This window comes from Barbus barbus, assembly GCF_936440315.1.
Source record: "Barbus barbus genome assembly, chromosome: 14".
Taxonomy (NCBI): domain Eukaryota; kingdom Metazoa; phylum Chordata; class Actinopteri; order Cypriniformes; family Cyprinidae; genus Barbus; species Barbus barbus.
In genome coordinates, this window is record NC_136742.1 from 7,984,786 (window position 1) to 8,007,376 (window position 22,591).

General features: G+C 36.8%; 1 protein-coding gene across 1 annotated transcript; it reads right to left on the bottom strand.

The window, feature by feature from the left end:
- Positions 1–596: 596 nt before the first annotated feature.
- Positions 597–21,002, bottom strand: LOC306880420 (T-cell activation Rho GTPase-activating protein-like). The gene is made up of 14 exons (XM_079433908.1): positions 20,569–21,002; positions 14,288–14,373; positions 13,784–13,954; positions 8,663–8,827; positions 6,390–6,431; positions 6,067–6,151; positions 5,818–5,868; positions 5,547–5,616; positions 5,113–5,261; positions 4,391–4,552; positions 4,147–4,256; positions 3,648–3,828; positions 3,201–3,309; positions 597–2,424 (listed from the first exon to the last, which is right to left on the bottom strand). Exons 1-14 carry the CDS (start codon positions 20,614–20,616, stop codon positions 1,229–1,231), a joined length of 2,625 nt encoding a protein of 874 aa, XP_079290034.1. The 5' UTR covers positions 20,617–21,002; the 3' UTR covers positions 597–1,228.
- Positions 21,003–22,591: the final 1,589 nt, after the last annotated feature.

The following is a 22,591-nucleotide window of genomic DNA, read 5'->3' on the forward strand; positions in this document are numbered from 1 at the left end:
GCTGAAAGAGGAGGAAATAGGGCATATCTATAGACAAGTAAGATGACAGACCAAATTCAGCGAAAAACCAAATCAGTCCACATGATCGTTGACTTCCTTTCTACTGCAGAACACGCTGTTCTCAATGACATTTTTTTCTGCATGTTACGCAACCCCTTGCCAAGCATGGGGAACAGTACTGTTCAAAATGCATTATGTATGAAAGTACAGGTTTCTGTAGGTTCCTCATAACCTCTTTTAACTCTTTTCCATTGGTATCCCTAAGGAACAAGGAATATTTCAAATTAAAAAGTTAATTCTGTCATTTTTTAACTCTAATCTCATGTCGTTCTAACCACAAAGAGTGTGACTTTCTTCTTGTGGAACACTCAAGATAACTTTTGAATTTTATTCAGGCCACTAATTTTTATTTTTGTTATTTTTAAGATGACAGATAAATGAAGGATCACAAAAAGTATCAAAAATTATCATAAATTTAATCTATATTCCAATTTCATGAAAATATAACGTTACCAAATATCTCAGTGTTTATATAATGAAATAAACTTCATAAGACTTAACAACGATTTGAAACAGTCAGAGATGAGTTCAAACAATGTGATCGCTAAGATTTTTTATTGTAGTGAAATAAAGTAGTAGAGATAATACATATATAATAAAGAGATAATACAGAGATAATAAAGTAGAGTAGAAATAATACAGAAATCATGTAATTTACAGCTGTACATTCTTACTACATCAAAATTCTTCAGTTACCACCAACTATTTTACTATATTATACAGTTTAATTATTTTAACTATTTACATAGCTTCATACTGGCAAGAGTTTAAAAATGATTCAATATTAGCATATGAAATTGCTGTAACACATTGAATTCTATGTGTCACTAATTTAAACAGCTTAATAGTTGCAGGTTATTTTAAAGCTGAAGTGTGCAATGTTAAAATGCATTACCCTATCATTGCTTTATGTAACTATAAGCAAGCCATTTTATGCGTTGATTTATCTGAAAAGTGTAAACATTGTGACACTATCAAAACATCACTCTGCTTGGTTAATCATACTGTCCAGCCCAACACAGCAACAATGTGTTGAGTGTTTAGGAAACCTGTTTGAAATCAATCATTGTTTTTGCAATTCCACTTGGTGATGCTAATCACAAACAAACTACACACTTCATCTTTAAATCGTAGCAGGAGTTCAGTACTGCAATTAAGAAAGAAACACTCACACATAAGATTCCTTTGCATAGGAGAAGTCATCAAGCACAGACTGACTACACCTGCTGGACACTCGTTCACGCCTCGACTGGGACACTGACTCAGACATGGTCCTCTGCCGGAACGACACCGCCTGTGGTTCTTCTAATTGAACGCTTTCTGTGAATGTTTCTATGGATTCTGTGGGTTCGTTAACTTTGTAATTGTCCAGCAGGTAGTCGTTCATGGATATGGGGCGAGATTTCCTGCCAAGCTCTCTGGCGTGTTGGACCGTCATGGCCCTGTACTGCGGAGGGGCCGGTTGTGCTCCAGTCTGCAGTGCTTGCTCATAGGATGGGGGGCTGCATGGCATACGACTATCCACATGTTGGAAGACCTCGATGGCTGAGAGAGGCCGTCGACGCCGAACAAGCTCATCAATGTTCTCTGTCTCGTTTTGTGAGTCCTCTTGTAGAGTTTCACATGGGAATACCACTTCCTTCTGGGACTCTCCTTTCTTCAGACTGCCTCTATTAAATGTAAAGTTTCCAAGGCTTTTGGCCCTCATTGACAGGGATCGTCGGGTCACTTCCTGGTCTCCTTGGACATTGATATGTCTAGGTTTACTCATGAAGGATGAATGTCTAGTAGACTTGCGGGGGCTTGCAGGGGATGGCAGGGGTGAAGTGGTTATTGATTGCTCTGAGAGATTTGAGGAAGTGCTATCTGAGGAACAGAACGAGGCGCAGGAACCAGCCTTAGATGTTGGAGAAGACACACTAATTGGCAAGTCTATGTTCAAAGTCTTGGCCATCTGGGATCTTCTGTTCTCACAGCGGCGGGGATGCAAGAAAGAGTCATCCGAGTTCTGCTTCTTGAGTGGTTGGTCGTCAAAGTCTTCCTTCTCTGTCGAAAAGTTGTCATGGCTGCGGGCAAGCTCTCTTAAACCCGTCATGGGGGCAGAAGGAAAAATGGAGGGCTCAGAGCACCGCCGATTGAAAGGATTTGTGAAAGTATCAAATATAGCTTCAGAGGAACATGAATGAATGTCAGAGTGTTCTAGTTTGCATAGACCTGGGCTCCCATGTGGCATTATGTTGTCCTCCTGAGACTGGCTCTCAGCTTCCACACAATCACAATCGACGTCAGGATCTGTGCTGTCGTATGCTGAGTCATGCTGGTGGACATCAAAAGAGATATCAGGGGACATCAGGGAGGCTGAATCTGTAGAAAATAAATAAAAGTTAAAAGGTCTAGGTGGCTGTGTCATGCTATCAGAACAATGCTCTGTACATTGGAGCATCCTGGCCAGCCCAAAAGAGCAACATTTGCTCAACCAATGGCATGAAGTTGGAGCTAGATTATTGGTGTTGCAATTGGTACATTTGAGACTTTGCCCTGTGTTTCGAAACCTGATAGATGGTCTAACATGTTAATTAAATGGCCTTTAGCTGGTCCAAGCAGATCATTAGCTTGTTCAAACTGGTAAACTTCATGAACCAGCAACAAACCAGCTAATAGTTTGTCATACCAGCTCTAGGTGGTCAAGCTGATTTTTGGAACAAAGTAGCTGATAAAATAGCTTCTGCTAAGTTTGCATAAGCTAATGGCCGGACCAATTAGACCAACTGTAATGTTACCAAAACACAGCTAACAGCTTAAACTGGATTTTCTAACAGCGATTGAGGTAATGCAATTCGATGTGGCCACACTAGGGGTGGAGAAACATCTGCTTTAAGGCCATTTTTGAAAATGCAAAAGTATTATCATCAGACGTGATCTTTACAATAATAGTTTAGTGAGTATCCTGTTAAGACTTGAGGTTGCGGTCAACCTCAAAATCATAAATGGAGCTCTTGATTGTGAGGATGTTAAATTAAGATATTGGGAAGTAAAATGACCTCAGAAAGGGCTCATGAATGGTGCATAGATGTTAATGTAAATTTAAGAATGATATTTCAATTATTATATATTTTTTTAAATAGTTAAGATTTATTTACCTGATTTGTCTATGGACTCCTGATCCTCTAAATCCCCCAAAAGCTTCAGGATAGCATTTCCAAATATCTCACAGCAATTTTCAATTAGGAACTGGATAAGATTTGTGGCCTTAATAAAAACACAAAATAAAAATATTAATGTCTATTTCACATTCTGTAATGTATTGAGTTTTGTATGCAACCCACAGTGCTTTTGGTGTTCTATGCATTTAAAACCACATCATGCATATGACAGTGTGTCTTTGACAGATTAGTCAAAATGAGACTGCAGAGGTGTAAAAAAAAAAAAAGAAAAGAAAAAACATTACTGAGACTTCTGACATACATTCTTGCTCACACACTGATCCAGACAAAGTTTAATGCTATAAGCCCATGTTGCCAGAACCAAGGCAGACTTCAAATAAATAATTTCATGACATAACAGATTATTATTTAGAAGTTTCTGACCTTTGCTACATCATCCCTGTCTAGGGGCTGGCTGTCACGATGCAGCAAGGTTGGAGCAATGCACACTGCTAGGTTCTTGGCATCCATTTTGTTGGTTTCTGAATGTTGACTGATGTGGTGGAACAGGCACAGCAGGTACTGCAGGAGGAGACTGTTTGCTTTGGGCAACTTCTCGGCCATTCTGAGAGTGGAGAACAAAAGAAAAAACAGTTAGGTCCTTTTTCTATTAACCGCTCCTTCCATTTTTTTGATGAGGGAGGAAGAACAAAAACAGAACTGTTCTTCTGACATTTTGTGGTCAGACTTCAACTTCTAATTTCCCTATTTTCAAATCTCTGAAGAGTACATAGAAAGTCCACTAAAAAGCCCCGTTTTTACCACCCTGCCTGTCCCAGGGACTTTTTTTTAACAGCCCCCAAATCTGCTGCCAGTTTCTCTCTACCATTCACCCTGACACTACAGTGAGTTTATTGCTAGGTCACGAGATTGTACTATTTACCTTCTCAGCTCCCTCTGAGCATCCTCTGTCCTCTCTTTCTCCAGAGCACTGATCCAGCTTTCATAGTGCTCAAATACCAGCAGGCCTCCAGGGAGTTCCTTCAGGAAAATCTGTCAGTACATAAAAATAAAGAAATGATTCATTGTTTCACAGACACATCAGAATGGAAAAAGGGGCGTTGACAAAAGACATACACAGGCAAAGGCAAAGGTTGAGCCTACTGTAAACATGGAGTATTATTCACCTTCAACAATCCAACCAGGAGCGTCACAGGCAGGGCTTCCATGTCCACCTGGGCTCCAGAGTTCAGCTGATCTTTGAGAGCATTCAGGTTTTTGCTGTTACCTGAGACTCTGAAGACACCCTCAGTAAATGGACCCTTCCTGTACAACAACAAGAGTATTTCCTGTTGGAGGACCAAAAACATTAGAAGTCTGAAAGAAAGTCAGTATCCAAAAACCCTCTTTACTTTCTTAAATACACATTCCTGGTCCTGTACATGATTCATCAGGGAATGCTATTCCAATAAAAGACAAATGTATGTCTTCATAATCTTTCATCAAAATGACTCGCTACATGTCTGAAACAATTTTCCTTTTTGAATGACATCAAGGCAGCTTCACTTTTTTTGCATGCCATCAGTTTCCAAGGGCTGTTTGGCAAGGATTTTGAGTGATTCTATAAAAACTACAAAACCTTCTGTAGCTTTGGCCATGTTTTTGTCTTTAATCAAAACTATCTCAAACACTTCTGATTGAGGTCTGGATAAGGTTAGCAAGAATCTGCACGACACCTATAAATAGAAACATTACATGAGCTACTGTACTGATTGCATCTTTGGCGCAGATGTATTTGTAGACAGATTACTTGTTCTTGGACCAAAAAAATTAATAAATAAAAATCATGTATCATCTTCTTCAAATCATGAAGTAAACAATAATACATCAACACAATACACTGACGTACAGTAATTGGTTTTGGAAGTGTGCCGTCATCTTGGAGATGTCGTCCAAACAGCAAATTCTTTGCATTGGACTCAGGCTGAGCAGGTACACTTGGGTTGGTGGAGCTTCTCTTCAGTTTGAAGAAAAAGTTCCTTTTGCCTCCATTCTCTCCTGAGGCCAAAAAAGTACATAATTAGTAAGACTTCAAATGATTTTAATTTTGTTGAATTGACCAATAAAGATTATTTACAATTTATTTAAAAGATGTATTACTAGCGTAAAGCAGTGATGGTCAACTTAGTCTTCAGAACTTAGTTTTCCACACCTCTGTATTCTTGCACTATATGTTTTTCACTCCCACTCAGTTTCACTGTTTTTTGTTTTGTTTTTTTCTTCTGGCAGGCACGCAACCCAACATGTGGTTTCGAACAGCCATTTTGACTAGTTTAAACTCACCAATAGAATGCTGTGCATGTGCCTCTTGGTTATGAAACTGCTTCGAGAGGGTGGAGATTTTGCCGTTGCCCTGGGAACAGGCACATGTTTGTCATGAGGACATGAAGTAGTAGGGTGTGACTTCAAATTACACACATGCAACTGTCAAATCTATGGTAAACTTTTTTATTCATTTTAGCATCCTTAGTTTTGTTGCTGCAGTCATTTTCAAGTGTCATTGGAGTGTAAATCTAATATGAATTGATGAAAATTTGAAATATTGAGTGCTCACATCAAAAGGCAACTCTGCAGAGTCCATCCCGACTCCACTTAGAGTTTTATTCTGCAAGATAAAAAATAATGTCAGTTCAGTATCTGTACTGTAAGACCCAATAGATTTTCCAAACACAGACCAGGGCCGAGGACTGACTTACGTCATCTGAGATAAAAGCCACAGAAGAAAAATATCCCATTCCAAGCATTTATGCGTTTTGACCTTTGGAAAGCTGATCACTAAAGTTAACGAATCAGAATCGCGTACCGTGGTATTGCCACTCAGCACCTTCATGAGGACGCTGGGCGGTGGAGAAGTGCTGCCTGCTCTCGATCTAGCCTCTGCAGTTTTCCTGTGAAGACATTTGAAATTGCATCATTTTCTGTTATGCGCCACACATTTAGTGACTTACAGCAAGAACAATTCACAAAAACTCTTTTGTATGCACAGCCGCTAAGCATGCATAATTAACTCAAAAGATTTGCATTTTTATTTTTTGCATTTTAAGCATAGTTGAATGAGAGTTTCAGAATTTGTTATTTATTATGCTCCACTTATGCATTTATGGCAGGTACTAAATGACACCTCACCTGTGTAAAGTATTTAGCCAGTGGTCCTTTAGCTCAGGCAAACTGCAAGTAAGAGAACAGCATGGTGTGAGTTAGTAATCCACAGACATTGCAGTGTACGTGAATATGTTTTGAATATGAAGAGGCCACACTCTCTCGACCTCTATACATCAAAAAGGGCAGGAAAGTCTCGGTGAGTCATGAGGGCAGGAAGCAGCATCACAGCTACAGCTACCACTTCCTCATTTGAGAGTGTGGCTTAGCGACAAGCGGAAAGTTTATCTGTGCGATTTGCAGTTCATAGATGCAAGGTAGGTTAGGCCAATAAGACACGTAGGATGGGCGATTGTGAAATGTGTGTAAACATTTATATTTTTGGATTAGTATGAAACATGGATCCTTTCTGCAGAAAAGGTTTTTTTTTTTTTTTTTTTTAAGTTCTGCCTTTTTCACATCTTGTTTCACACTTTAGGTGTGAGGTTAGGTGTACAAATGGGAAATACACATATGAGTAATCTATATGAATTATCCACTGAATATTTGGGTTGTGAAATAGCAAATACTAATCTATCAATCTATCATTTCATTATTTATTTAGTTAGCTAGTTAATGTTATACAGCCTAGCAGTTTCATTAGACACCAGAACAATTATTTTAGTGATATCTGACAGGTGTGCAAACTGAACGTAATGTTTTCATTTGCAGTTAAATCAAAATGTATTATAGTTCATTAAATGCAATTAGCTGAACTTTACCTTTTTGGTTTCTTGACCTACTTAAGATGCACTCAATAACATCTTTATATGTAATTTCATAATTACTTCTACTGTCTATGAAATATGGTTAAAGTGTGCTGCTGAATGTACTGACAAGCATTTATGGAAAACTAAAATATATTTTAATATAATTTCTATTATTACAGTATTTGTATGATGTAATTTAAATATATTATATATAATATATTTGTAATTACACATTTGTAATAAAGAATTTACAATTTACTACATTTGAAATATATTAACTTTAAATGTACTATAGTTCAAATTATAATCATGAACTCATCATATTAAGGGTACTTCTTAAAATCACAACAAATGTTTATTAAAACATAATGATTTTTTATGTAAAATTAAGTTTTAGTACATTTTAAGTGCACTTTTTAAAAGTGTGTTAAGAAATAGTCATGAAAGTGTACACCATTTCAGTAAACTTAAGTGGTCTTTTATTTCATTAAGATTATATTATCTGCAAGTATAATTTATGTATTTTTAAATATAGCTACTTTTAAGATATTGTTATATGTAGGTGTAGCTACACAGATGACACGAAGAAGAAGAATTCAAATACTTTAATAACCACGAGAATTAATTACTGTACACAAACACCAAAGTAGCGACGAGACCGAACCAAGGATGAGGAAAGCTATATACAAAGGGGAATCAACTAAAAGTCAAAACAGGTGTGCAAATTAACTAATTAAAGACAGGAACTCAAGGAGAACTAGATCACAAGATAAAAACTAAACTAAAACATAACTGATCTGTGACACATATGAAGTACTACAAGTGTGCATTCAATATATTTAGTACCCAGCACCTTTAAGTAAATGAAAAAGTTCTTCTTTCTCTCCTCTCTCATTGCCTTGATTCCTATTAAGTATTGTGGCATTATTGGAAAGCCTCTGTTGGCTTTTAAATCATGTGACTGAATCCACAGCTGAACTTCACTATTCCTGTTATACTATCTGCCATTTAATGTTGATGGAAGATCATCACTGACTTCCCTTTAATGGCTTTTGCCTAAAACCACATATTCAAACCAGTGTGAATGATCTGCTATTTCTGGTTTCATATTTTATTACATTAATGGGTTCTACTTTGTCAAGTCAGCCAAACTTTGTGTTACAACTTGCTCTTCAATGTTGCAACCAACTACCAACACCTGTGAGAACACCTACATGCACCACTTTCGAACAAGGCTATGAAGAACACCTACTCACTGTCTCGCTATGACTACACAAAGACCTTTTACACCTGCTCTAATTGCCCTGTGCTTTGCCGTCATATGCTAACAGTAGCATCCTGGCTACATATGTCTTTGGTACGCAACCTAGTTTCAATGTCAGCAACATGCCCACAGACTACCCACATGCTCTGCTGTTTGTTACATGGTCGGGTGAACATGCTCTCTTGAGCGTTCAATCATACTTCTGGAGATCTACTGACTTGCAAAGCTTAGTTCCAAACCTGCACTGTTTTTTCATAAAAATGAAAGTTACAAAAATTAAACCTCACCAGAATGAGGCCAAGCAAAGAGAAACAGACCAAGCCAAGACGATAGATGTTCTTAGATCAACATCTGTATCTTCGTCCTCTGCCTCGTCATCATCATTTTCAAAGCCACACACCCACAGGTCCTTCAGATCAATCCTGTGTTTCAGTCTGTAACTTGCATTTGACCTGTAAACACAGAAATCTCGGTTTTATTGTCTTATGTTTTGCAATATGGCGATGATCTCCAGGCACATGCATATTAAATTTGGACAGACATACACTATTGTAAGCAATCTTTTATCATTTTTAATCAGTGAGGGATTATGTAAGGCATAATGTACAGTCAACACATTACAAAATAAACTCTGACAGGTTCCCATGCGGTTTACTGTGAATATACATAATAACACATACATGTATGATGGAATTGCATCGTAATTATTTTACTATTTTAAAACAGAAAACCATTGCATATTATGCTATAATATATCATTTAAATTAAAACTAACCCTAATTTTAATAATTAAATAATGTGTACAATAGGACTAAAAGCTAAAAAAAAAAAACAGTGATATTTGTCTCGTTGCAAAATATAATCATCTTTAAATGTCTTAACCCTACACAATTATCCACCACTTTTGCCTTTTGCCCTACACTTAGGGTTCATTTACCAAATGAAAATACTCTTGGTACAGAAATATATTTTTACAGGGATAGTTCACTTAAAAATGAAAATTCTGTCATCAGTTATTCACCCTCATTTTGTTCCAAATCCCTTTCATTCATCTTTAGAACACAAATTAAGTTTAATGAAACCTGACATATTTCTGTTTCTCCACGAAAGTCCATGCAACCAAAACATTTTTTTGATGCTTTCATCAAAGACATCATAAAGACATTGTAAAAGACATCCATATGAATTGACCAATTTAATCCAAGTATTCTGAAGAGGCACAATCACTATAATATACAGATTTAATTTAGTCTTATTTCACATATAAACATTTATCAATCAAATATGGGAAACGGTGGATCAACTGCTCTTGCTTATGGTGTGAGGACAAACCTCATTGGTTCTCGTGTATCAAGTTTGAGCTTTGGTTGAACAGATTTTAAATTGAACCAGTCAGTATGGGACAACTTCACACATCTCAAAACAAATCTATTTTCTAAAAATTATGGAAGACAGTTTATTGCTTTGTAGAATATCAGAGACTGAATCAGACAAATTTAAGATGCATCAGAACATTGAAACCTGAGGAGCTGGAATTCAGAGAGGCCCCAAGGAAACAGGGCAATGTCATAAATTAGGTTCTGGCACCACTCGTCTGAAGCAAGCAAACTAACCAACTTTTTCACAGAACAGCTTACAACCTTGAGACAAAAGAACATTTATTGATAATTCCAATTCAGGAAGGAGACTGTCACATTTGGGGCAAGTAATCAGGACTGATGGTCAAAGAGATGGTTATCACATGGGTTCCATGCTGAATTCACGAGCTTCCTTATACTGACTACCCCCACACATAGAAGAGAAAGAACCCGACTGAAATTCCTTGGTTCACAAAGACTGTCTGCTTCCATATGCACCTAAAATCATCTTAAAAGACTTTCATTTTCATTTTTAATGAAATTATCATTTATATGCATAGCTGCATATTACGTATTTATCCCATACATTTGACTATCCTTGTTTTAATCACTCATTGTGTATGTCTTGCTTTTAATAAGTATCGAATAGCTTAAGCCTTAAAGGGTAATATTCATGTTTGGTATGTATCAGTTTGAAAATTCATGCTTTAAATGTTTCTTCCATTCAATTCTTTGTCAAATGCATCATAGTCTTGTTATAGATATCATGTTCAAAAGTATACTTTGCAAGAGCCTGTAAAGTTCGGACCTCTGACTGAACAGATAAAATGTTGATTTATTAGTGGGGCGGAGAAACAAAGCAATACCCCAAGCAAGGACAGTATTAGTCAAGACGTCCAGATGGGACGGTCTGAAAGCCGAGTTTAAAAACTCAGTACACCAACAAACTCTCTCTTCTTCTTAAAAATGCTCTCTTGGTCCTCTTAGTCACTCTCTCTCCTCTTCTTCTCTTTTGCCACCGCGTCTTGACGCTGCTCTTTGAGCGTGCTCTGGCCCACGTGCCAGCTGCTACCATAATGAGAAGAAAACCAACCTAGTCTTTACATCCTTTTATTCTTTTACTTTATTTTCCGTTGTGAGTTTCGTGTACTCGGTTAAGATTTGCCGCCACGCCTCGTCTCCGAGTTCAACTGGAGTCTGTAACCGCCTCAAAACTTCTACCAGCCACAACTCCATTGGCTTCCCAAGACGTCACTTCATGGCTACTGAGCTCTCAACCAATCAGACACTTCGGGGAACCCCCTTTCTGCAACGACGACGACACAAAGGAAACACTTTAACACAGGCATAGCAAGCAAGTAACACCTCCAGGTTCTAATTGAATTGGTGTATTTAATATAAATTTTAGTCTCATTGAGAAACTCAAAGCGAGGGTTAAATAAGTGATTGATGGTTGTTCAGGTCTATGCAATTGAACATATTGCTGTAAACTTGGGATTTCACATTTCCATTCTCTTAAACTCATCCTTTCCTTACTTTCTCTCTTTCTGCAACGTGTGAATGTGTGAATGCTTGTGTTCATGTGTTAGATTAGTTTACATGTCTTAGGTTTATCGAATAAAGTCTTATTTTGAAAAGAGATGTATCTTGTGTTTTGTGCTCACAGGTTAATGTCTTAATCTGCCGATCTTGTTACTGTGCTATTAAATAGTGTCTTCACTATATTTTGGATTTTAATATCCAGTGCAGAGTTGATGTTATATGGCTTGGTCCTTGAATCGCTGCTGCCTCAGTGATCAGCCGTAAAACAGTGAGTGAAACAGTGAAATTTGCCTTTTTTACCTCGACCCAAACAACGTAGTAACCGAAAAAACTGTTGATTTAATCTTTTGAACCCATCACATGTTTTAAGACAGAGATGAAAAAAAAGTGTGCTTGGCATCATTTTAAAAATGATTAAATTAAAATATCAACTCACAAATGTGTAAATTCTGTCACTGCACTTCATAACTGTAAAGTCTAAGTAAAGTTATGTAGTTGTTTTTGTTGTTATTTATTTACTGTTATGGGAGAAGATGCAATCAAAATGGCCTTTTACCCCATTGGGGAACTTTAGCCCTGATGTACCTTAAACATCATCATCATCATCATCATCATCACCATAAGATTAGACATAGTTTGATGGTCTCAAACTACATATAGTACTTATGTTATACTTATTATACTTATGTTATTCTTATTTCAATTTATTCATATACAACAGCTGCTTAAAAAGTGAATAGTGAATGAAACTAATGCAAAACCAGTATTTACTTTAGATGCCACATTTAGAAAAAGGAGGAACTAGCTTAATTTCCCTATTTCAATGACACATTAATTTCATTAGCTGTATAAGGGACACTGTTCCAAAAACGAAAAATAAAAATAAACTAATATTATCACACAAATTCACAAGAAACCAAAGCTGCTCAGCCATTTATGCATTCTGTGTGTTATGATTTAAGACTTTTTATATGTTGTTTTTGTGCCTTCGGCACCTCTGATAGATTGTTAAGCAACATGTATTGCATAAGCCTCACCATGGGTCCTGCATTATGTAATAGCAACAGTTCTCTGCAGATTAAAGGACCTTCTTTTATTTTAGCATTAAATCTTGGGTCACTTGTTCTGACCAATAAAACTCAATGAAGTATTTGCAGCTGAGATTATTGGCTTTCTCAGATCCTAAATGGGAGTTTACACAGGTGGTGACTGACTGGCCGAACCATCCAAGCATCCTTTCTGTTCTTTATCACATTAAGGTCAAACAGCTAGTCAATACGGAAGGAAACAGTCGATGCAGAAGATAATTATCTTTAAATGCATTTTTTTTCTACATTTTTATCCAACACTTTTGCCTTTTACCCTATACACTTGGGCCCCTGGTGACGTGGTGAATTTATTTACCAAATGAAAATACTCTTGATATTGAAATATATTTTTACAGGGATAGTTCACTTAAAAATGAACATTCTGTAGAAGTAGAAGAACTATGTGTGCATGACAGATGAAATCATACCTGCTGTATAGGAATAAATCACAGATAAAGGTCAAATTGTTTACATATGACAATGAAACAAGAGCGTGCCAGTGCATTTAGACATGTGCCTGAGATTTTTCACATTGCAGCTTTCTGTTCCTTTTTTAAAAATACATTTAGGAATCAAATTTGACCCAAAATATGCAGTATTTAAGATATAGTCTCTTAAACACATTCTTCTCTAAAACTAGAATAAAAACATATATCACAAAACCAGTCATAAGGGTAAATTTTTTTATATTAAGATTTATACATGAATAAAAAGATGAATAAATAAGCTTTCCATTGATGTATGGTTTGTTAGGATATGACAATGATTGGCTTAGACACAACTATTTGAAATTCTGAAATCTGAGGGTGCAAAAAGTCTTTTTTTAAATTGTTCAAATTAAGTTCTTAGCCATGCATATTACTAATCAAAAATTAAGTTTTGATATTTTACGGTAGGAAATTTACAAAATATCTTCATTTAATATACTAATGATTTTTGGCATAAAAGAAAAATCGATAATTTTGACCCATACAATGTATTGTTGGCTATTGCTACAAATATACCCGTGCTACTTATGACTGGTTTTGTGATCCAGGGTCACATATTATTTCACATATTAAGTCCTTATACTTTTTTTATTTATTTATTTATTTTATGTGTTTATTTTAAAAAGACCTGTATTAAATAGTATACAGTCATGAATGTATAAATTTCGTCGTTTCTTTTGCATTGCATTAAATGATTAATTTAAATGTTGAATATAGCATTCAAAGACGTAATATAAAATGAGACCAAACTAATACATTTAGCCTCAACTAGACTATGGGGGAATCCCATCACAAATCTTTGTTTGCTAGGTGATTCCCATATCATATCAAAAATGAAAGCAGCTCTAAATATAGTAGAATGGATTTTTGGACACTTTTAGTTTGTAAAAGTATGTTTATTCATGCATATCAGCAGAATTCACGATTCTTACTTGAGCTTGGCGATGATTAGGGCATCACTGAGGAGGAAGAGGTGTCTATCTCTGGTCTTCAGTCCTTCGGTCAGCTGAGCACATTCATCCAGAATCAGCTCTGAGTTCTCACTGGTCAATCCCAGCACAAAGGGACACTGATCCACCGCCACCAGACACTGAGCTTCTTCCCTGAAGATGAGAAAAGTTCTCACTATAAACCACCAACTCAGCAACTACAGTATGAGTTACAGATGAATGCAAAACAGTACAATTATGGAAATCCAGTAATGCGTGGTTGCTTTAGGTTAAAAGCGCTTTGTAAAATATCAATGAACAATAGCACTTGGAATATCTGAAAGAAGCATTAATTATTGTTTGCATGTGTCACACAATTTCCTGAGTTAAAAGTTTCTAAGTTCTGAGTTAAGTTCATGGTATATCTGTACTGAAAGATCAATCCATTTCACAAAAGAACAACACTAGATTTTATTATTATTATTATTATTTTCAAATAAAACATACCTTATTGGACTCCAAGTCATTCCTAAAGCTTTGCCCAGCACCAGGTTTGGTGCAGAACGTCTCCTCTGAGCCAGACCCCACAGGTGCTGTATAGAGCAGTCATTGTTTTATTCATTGTTCTTTCACTTTACTTATTTTGTTAATTAAATATTATCGAACAATAAAAAGCATTTGTATTGAGCAGATAAAAGAGTCAGGTGATGCACATCTTCAGCTTTCAAGTGTACTTTAACAGTCAAATACTACATATTTAAAGTTATGTCATCACAACTGTACGTTAAATAATGAAACAAAAATAATCTTTCTTAGTGAATATCTGGAAAAAAAATAAAAAAAAAATAATTGTTGTTGTTTTGCACCATTTTACATGAACACAAGCTTCCTCCCAGTGGTACTGCATTTTACACTGAAACCTTCTGGTGTAAAGAATGAAGTTTTATTATTAACTGCTGCCATGTAAGGCTGTTTGTTTTGTTATTTTTTTTATTGTCTAGGTTTTTCTTTGTCTCTCTGCTCTGGCTGTGTTTTGGTGGAATCAGTTCATGATGTGGCCATTGTGTTTTTACGCTCTGCGCTTTGATGTCCTGGCATTCATCCCTGATTTGTGCCATGGGAGCTGTGGGTCACTGCGGCTTATTTCAGCATTACAGCTGCCACTGCTTGTTTGGACGTTTTATGCTTTGTCAAAATGAAAAAAAAAAAGATTTTGCCATTTTATTTCACTATTTACATGTTTTAAGGCACAGTAAGATTTTATTAATTTTTTTTATTTATTTATGCTTTTTTCTGTTTTTTTATTTATTTTATTTTATGCTTTGTGTGGTGCTATAAAGCATATTAAATGTCTTTTGAGTAGTAGCAATAACTTGGTCAGTAGTATGACACAGCTTGCTATTTGGTCTAAACATTACGTTTTAAGTCTTAATTAAGTCCTAACTTAAGTCATTAACTCCTAATATCATGCAGGCGCGTAGATGGCACTGGGGACAAGGGGGGGGGGGCATGACCCCCCCAGATTCATAGCAAAGACTATAGAAAGCCCAAGACATGTCACTCGTATTGTTTTGAATGGGGAAAAATGCAACGCTCAATATGGCCGCTCAATCGCAGGAAGCCCCGCCTTCTGATTGAAAGAGCCAATCGCTAATCGGTAAAGTCAGCGGGTCACTGCAGCTGCCATTAGAAGTCCTGGTTGCTACAGAAACAGTCAGCCTCTGAGACGTGCACTCAGGACTGGCTGATCTAGCCTGAGAAATAAGCTTTTTATAACGCTATTTGAGCAAAATAAACAACATTCATGACACAGTTGTTGTCCGATTTCATTGGTGATTTCAAATATGAAATTTAATCGTAAGCTTAGTGAACAGTTTTGGAGAATTTGATGTTTCCCCATTCAAAGAGATAGGAGCTGCACTTGGATGCCCGAGAGGCGTTTCAAAGATGGCCGCTGAGTGACAGGACTTGTCTTAAAGAGACTTTGTTCATCGTGACCCAATCCGTCCCCCTCACTATCTCTACGACAGGGAACATCGGTATACGGAGGATTAATCAGGGTTTCTGCTATGTACATTAGCCTAAGTAGTGGCGGCTAGGCCATATGCACTAAGACATTTTTGAAAAATGCTTTTGACCGCAGTGCCTGACCGAAACCCAAAACATGTGTAGCCAATCAGCAGTAAGGGGGCGTGTCTTGTACTGATAGAGAGAAGAGAGCGCTCTATTTAAGTGCACAGGACGGATATTAGCAGATCGACTATAGATGGCAGAGCGAGATGGCAGATAAAAAAAGAGGAAAATATCAGAGGAACAAAACATTAAAAAGAAGGATTACGATCAGGCAAGAGGTGGGACCCGCGTAAATATCGGAGCAGCTTTCCAGCGTTAGAGAGAAACTCAAGGAGCAGGAAGGGCTCAAATTGGACGCCGAGGTTGTGTTGTTTCTTCTTGATAGGTGAGTAACGTTGATTTTGCTTTGTCTCATACAACTTATCCATGTTGGCTTTTGCTTGAATATGCTTTTGTGTCATCTTCGCTTGTTTCCGCGATCTTCGTTGCCATGGTTGTGTATGTAGGCTACTTGTGGATGCAGAGATTTTTTTTTGTTTCACTTTCACTTTCTAGATTCCCGATCGCAGGTCCTCTACTATGGCGCAGTAGTACTCAGCCAGTACTTTGAAGCAAGATTCACGCTTCGGGCACACCTTCTCACCCCCCCCCCCCCCCCCCCCCCCCCCCCCCACACCTCCCAACAACTGGACTGCTGACAGCTTGGTCCCCCCCAGTTCAAAAAAATCCCATCTGTGCCTCTGATATCATGTGATTGTACATAATTTTAATATTATATTTCCTATTTGCCATTTTTTTGGATGACTTTGTGCAGTGTTTTGATCACTGGCTCAATAAAGCATAAAGTATACTTTAGTATAAAGTTTAGTATTATGAAGAATGTTTAATGATAAACCATGCCCATGGTGGTACAGGAAAACTAAATAATGGGATACTTAGAATTTTCACAAACTAAAATATGCTATACAGACATACAACATCAGATTGTATTCACTAAAATTCGATGGCTTCTGTAAAGCATGAATACGTAAATAAGAGTATGACCTTACAAAGCTGCCAGAATCCTGTCAGTTTTTCCCTGACAGCTCATTCAAACAAGATTAGGTAACTCAAGACAGGAAATGGCCAGCTGAGTTCCCATTTCCATGGTAACTAAGGCCAGTAGAGAAGGTAAACATACTGACCTTTAAGAGACGTGCAGGTTCATTTCTTTAAAGGCAGACTACTGCATCAGAGCAGAATATAAAAGACAGAGTTTGAATTAACTTTAAAATGCACAGCAGCAATTCAGCACTTCTGTGGTTTAGTGTCTTTAACGAAGCAGGGATTCAGAGCATAAGAAAGTTTAGGGGTCACCCATATAAATAGTGTTTTTCTTTAACAGTTGCTGATGATTCTGCAATCATCTTTTCAGTCTTTACACAACTCCTTTGTTTGTGCACCTCCTGTTGGTTAAGGAAAGAATGATCTCTAGTGTAGAAATCAGGTCTAAACTCTGATCTTTCAAGTGTGGGTCTCATTATTTCTTTTCAAATAAATCAGTTTTTGTAAACCACCGAACATCTAAAATGAGACAGAACATTCTGTTCCCATATTAGGACTGGCCTTGGCTCAGATTGAACACAGTTTTACACTCTTTGTTTGTAAAAGTTCATTAATCTGAGCAAGGGTCATTTAGACTTTATGCAAAATTAAACCTCCTCTTTCACCTTTTCTTTTTCATCACAAAACTCGTCACTGATCTTCACCGATTTGGCTTCTTCGGTGACAGTCAGGCTAAATTCTAACACAGTGGCTGCCAAAAAGCATTTGATCCCTTAGGTCACATTTAAAAATGCCTGAATGGCATTGGATGAGATACAAAATATCAAACAAATGCATACAAATGAGTCTGGAGGTGTTCTTAGAACGTTGTTTTGGAGCCATTTTGCACACAGAAAAACAATGGTGTAGAAACAATGTTCACACAGAAATTGCTAGTGAATTTCACTTTTGAGTGAGTCAGTGTTATACTTTTTAATAAACTGGTCTCAAGCAAAGTAACATGTGTAAAAGCAGAATTACCATAGGTGGAGTTTACCAGATTATGGACATATTCTGCTAATGTTTGACAACCAAAAATGTCCAAATACTTTTGACATGACATATGTTTTGGTAAATATTTGCTTCAAATGTGCTATATTTATTAAAAATACATGGCACTTATGTTGACATAAAGGGGCCACTTTTTGGGCCACTGTATTAAAGTGGATAAGAAGCTTTAACATTTGAGTTTTATCAAATATTTATTTATTTATTTATTTACTTGTGAAGCCAACAAATTTGTTTGACAATTTTCCTATTCGACTCATTATGAAATACAAAGAGCACTGTCAAGAGGTTTATAAAGCAGGCATGTTGGATAATGAAGATGTATTTCTAAAGTGATTGTGCAGACTGTCATGGCGTACATAATTAATTATGCTTTCATATATGTGAACAATTAAGCATTCCCTTTAGTATGCGCTTAACATTCACATATCATCAGGGTTTTAGAAACTTGACATGAGTCCCACTATAGAGGGAAAAACTATTCAAGCTCAGCATGCATCAGTTATTTAGTATATATTAATGCAACATGGCATAATTACAGAGCCTTCCTGGAACCTTTTTCCGCACTATTGCATTCTGGGGCAATTATGGGGCTCCAAACAATGATCACTTGTTCACGAAGCCAATGGAAAACAAGACTGTGAAATTTGTATAGCATGGAGCCAATTTATCAGTCTGTCTGAGATTGGCAATGAACTCTGGCTGCAAACACGAGAAATAGGCACTTTATTTATAACAAAGTAAATTCTATGCCATCAGATTTCTCTATTAGAAATGGTATTCTTCTGTATAAAATTCTTCAGTGTATAAAATTTAAGTGATGGCAAGCCAGACTCCACTCACATTATCCCACTTTAACCAGTGCTTATTGCTGTAACATAGAAGTCACCTTTTTATTTATTTAGTTAGTTAATTAAAAATAGTTAAACTTTGAAAACTAAACAATCAGTTAACAAATATACATATATTTTTTATTGTTTCACTTTCTAATACAGTCATGCTATGCACTGTAAAAAATGATTGTGATTTTAATGGTAAAAAAACTGTGAAAATGCTACAGTAAAAACCTGTTAAATGGTTAACGGTAATTTCCTGTAAAATTTTACAGGGAAAAAACAAACTGACGATCCCAGAATTCCCTGCGTTTGCATTTCAAATTTTGTTTGAATTAGATTTTTTTTTTTTTTTATCAGTTAAGTTGATTAGGGTTGTATGTTACATCTAATGTTGTTAAATTAGTGTTTATTGCATATTTCAGTTTAATGAGTCTCACCATGATGGTGTTTAATGCTTGTGTGAATGACACTGTGCACCTTCTTTATATGTTATTATTTAAGAGCTGCTTGTGATGGGCTTTGGTTCGTCATGTGACTTTATCATAACCACCTGTATTTGGTGGTTATCAGTGTATTTCAAAGGTACAAAACAGATTTCAGTACTTCAATAGGTTGGTATATTAACATTATATCAGTTAATGAAATGATGGTATTTAAAACCTAAAATGTTGTTACCATATTTTTTTTACGGTCCAATTCCGGCAATCACAGCTGCCAGTTTCTTACAGATTTTTTTTTTTTTTTTTTAACAGTGTGGTGACTGAACTTATTGACCTGTCAATAAGTACAAAATGTTTAAATTACTAAATAAATGAATAAATAAATATTTAACTAGTTAAATCTTCTTTGTATTGTACCACTTCCTGATACAATCATGCAAAGGTAACAATATATTAACATGCTATTAAGTGCTTCTTTCTAAATCGTTATTTAAAAGGTTTGCCAGATATTACTAATTAAAATATTGCCTCTAAAATTGTCTACAATTTGCATAAACTTCATGTATAAAACATGGCACAGACATCTAATTATGCTATAATAGCTCATATTAAACTTAATTTATCTAACAGAAAAAAAAACAAAAAACAGGATTACACTTTATTTTAAGGTGTCCTTGTTGCAGTGTAATTATACATTTAAGTACCGAGTAATATTAATTAACTACATCTACTTACTATATGGTTAGGGTTACGTTAAGGGTTACTTGCATGTAATTATGCATAATTTATTGTTATTATAATAGTAAGTACATGTAGCATGTAACAAGGACACCTTAAAATAAAGTGTTACCAAAAATTCTGTAATTTTTATTTTTTGTGTAATATTCTATCCATATAATTCTCAATGTGAAACTTGAGACAGAGAGGCTGTAGTGAAGGTAAATGTAAACAAATACAAATAAAACAAACAAACAAACAAACAAACAAATAAATAAATAAATAAACATTGGCATGCCAATAAGTGCATATTTGTCATAGTTATTTCAAACACTGGCCATATATTAAAATAAGCCACTCAATCCAACTTGAGTCCACATTATTTACAAACATGGCACACATATCTGCTAATACTGTATTATTTTAAAGTTGATATTATTGACCCAAAATATATTTAGTGTTATTTATAAATATTGTAAATGTGAAGCTTGAGAATGAGAAACTAGTCTCTGAATTAGCTTGTTTATACATCCATATTACAACATTAGAAAAATGGAATCATACAAATTTTTATTTGTTACTTTAAAAGCAATGCAAGAACTTGGGTATCCCCACCCTCAGAGCTACTCACTGGCTGTATGGTGGTAGTGGTGCCATCATAACTTCCTCTCCTCCTCATCCTGAGCACTCTTTAAACAGCACAGCCCACGTCCAGAGTCTCACACTGTTTATCCCGAAGGTCCTGTTCCCAAACCAGACCCTTTGAGAGTAGTTTCAGCACCCTGCTTACGATCCAGTTTAAAATGAACACTGGGTTCTCTTGACTGGCATCTTCAGCAGCAACTAATGAGCCTGAGAACAATGGAGGACCAGGGAGGACAAATGGGAGGAGAGAGCGGTTCCGCTTGACCTGGGCCAAACCTGCCCGCTGTGGCAGCGAATTATTCTTTGGGCTTTTTCCGCCATGTTTGACACAATTGAAGCTGCTGCTTCTCTGTTTACAAGCTAATGATGATCAGAGAACAACACTTGTGGTTTAAAATCACAAGGGAAGAAGAGTGACCTAAACCCACCCAAAAAGGAAACCTCACCTGAATTGACAGGGTACAGCCAGAGAGAGATAGAGTGTGCATATGCAAAACAATGTTTGCATATGCACATGCAAAACATATGCAAAACATATGCAAAACTGAATTCTGTTTGGTTATGCGAAAATGGTAGCACAGAAATTAAACACTTTAAAAGATGTGTCCCAAATTGTGTGTGTTGAGACATTGAAATTTCAAGTTATAATGGCTTTTGAATTATTTAAATGTACCATTTTCCCTCTGTAGCCAACCTAATTCAGAATCAGAATCAGAATCAGAATGAGCTTTATTGCCAGGTATGTTTGCACATACAAGGAATTTGTTTTAGTGACAGTAGCTCCACAGTGTGACAGAATGACAGCAACAGGACAGGACACAGACAATAAAAAATTAAAATTAAAATTAAATAAATAATGCACAAATATACAAAAATGGACAATGTGCCAAATAGCACAAACACAATATACAAAATAGACAATTCGGTATGTACAGGTATGTTAGGTGCAAATTTGAAATGTAATAAGTATGTGTGTAGAATAGAAATAAAAAAGTATGATAGTGTTTTGTGTTTCATGTTTATTGTTAAGAGTTCAAGTGTTCATGAGATGGATTGCCTGAGGGAAGAAACCGTTTCTGTGTCTGGACGTTCTGGTGCACAGAGCTCTGTAGCGTCGACCAGACAGCAACAGTTCAAAGAGGGAGTGTGCTGGATGTGAGGGGTCCAGAGTGATTTTACCAGCCCTTTTTCTCACTCTGGATAAGTACAGTTCCTGGATAGTGGGGAGGGTTGTACCAATAATTCGCTCAGCAGTCCGTACTACCCTCTGTAGTCTTCTGAGGTCAGATTTGGTAGCTGAGCTGAACCAGACAGTTATTGAAGTGCAGAGGATGGATTCAATGATGGCAGAGTAGAATTGTTTCAGCAGCTCCTGTGGCAGGTTGAACTTCCTCAGCTGGGCCTTTTTCACAATAGAGTCAGTGTGAATGTCCCGCTTCAGGTCCTGAGAAATAGTGGTGTCCAGGAACCTGAATGACTCCACTGCAGTCACAGTGCTGTTTATGATGGTGAGTGGGGGGAGTGCAGGGGAGTTTCTCCTGAAGTCCACAATCATCTCCACAGTTTTGAGCGTGTTGAGCTACAGGTTGTTAAGACTGCACCAGACAGCCAGCTCCTTAACCTCCTGTCTCCACAAACAGGATCCTCACATAAGTCCCTGGTCTGCCCAGGTGTTGCATTGTGTAATGCAGTCCCATTTTGACTGCATCATCCACAGACCTGCTTGCTCTGTAGGCAAACTGCAGGGGGTCCAGTAAGGGTCCAGTGATATCTTTCAGATAAGCCAAAACCAGATTTTCAAATGACTTCATGACCACAGATTTTGGAGCCACAGGTCTGTAGTCGTTAAGTCCTGTTATCTTGGGTTTCTTTGGATGATGGTGGAGCATTTGAAGCATGAGGGGACTTCACACAGCTCCAGTGATCTGTTGAAGATCTGTGTGAAGATGGGGGCCAGCTGGTCAGCACAGGATTTCAGACAGGCTGGTGTCACACCGTCTGGGCCTGGT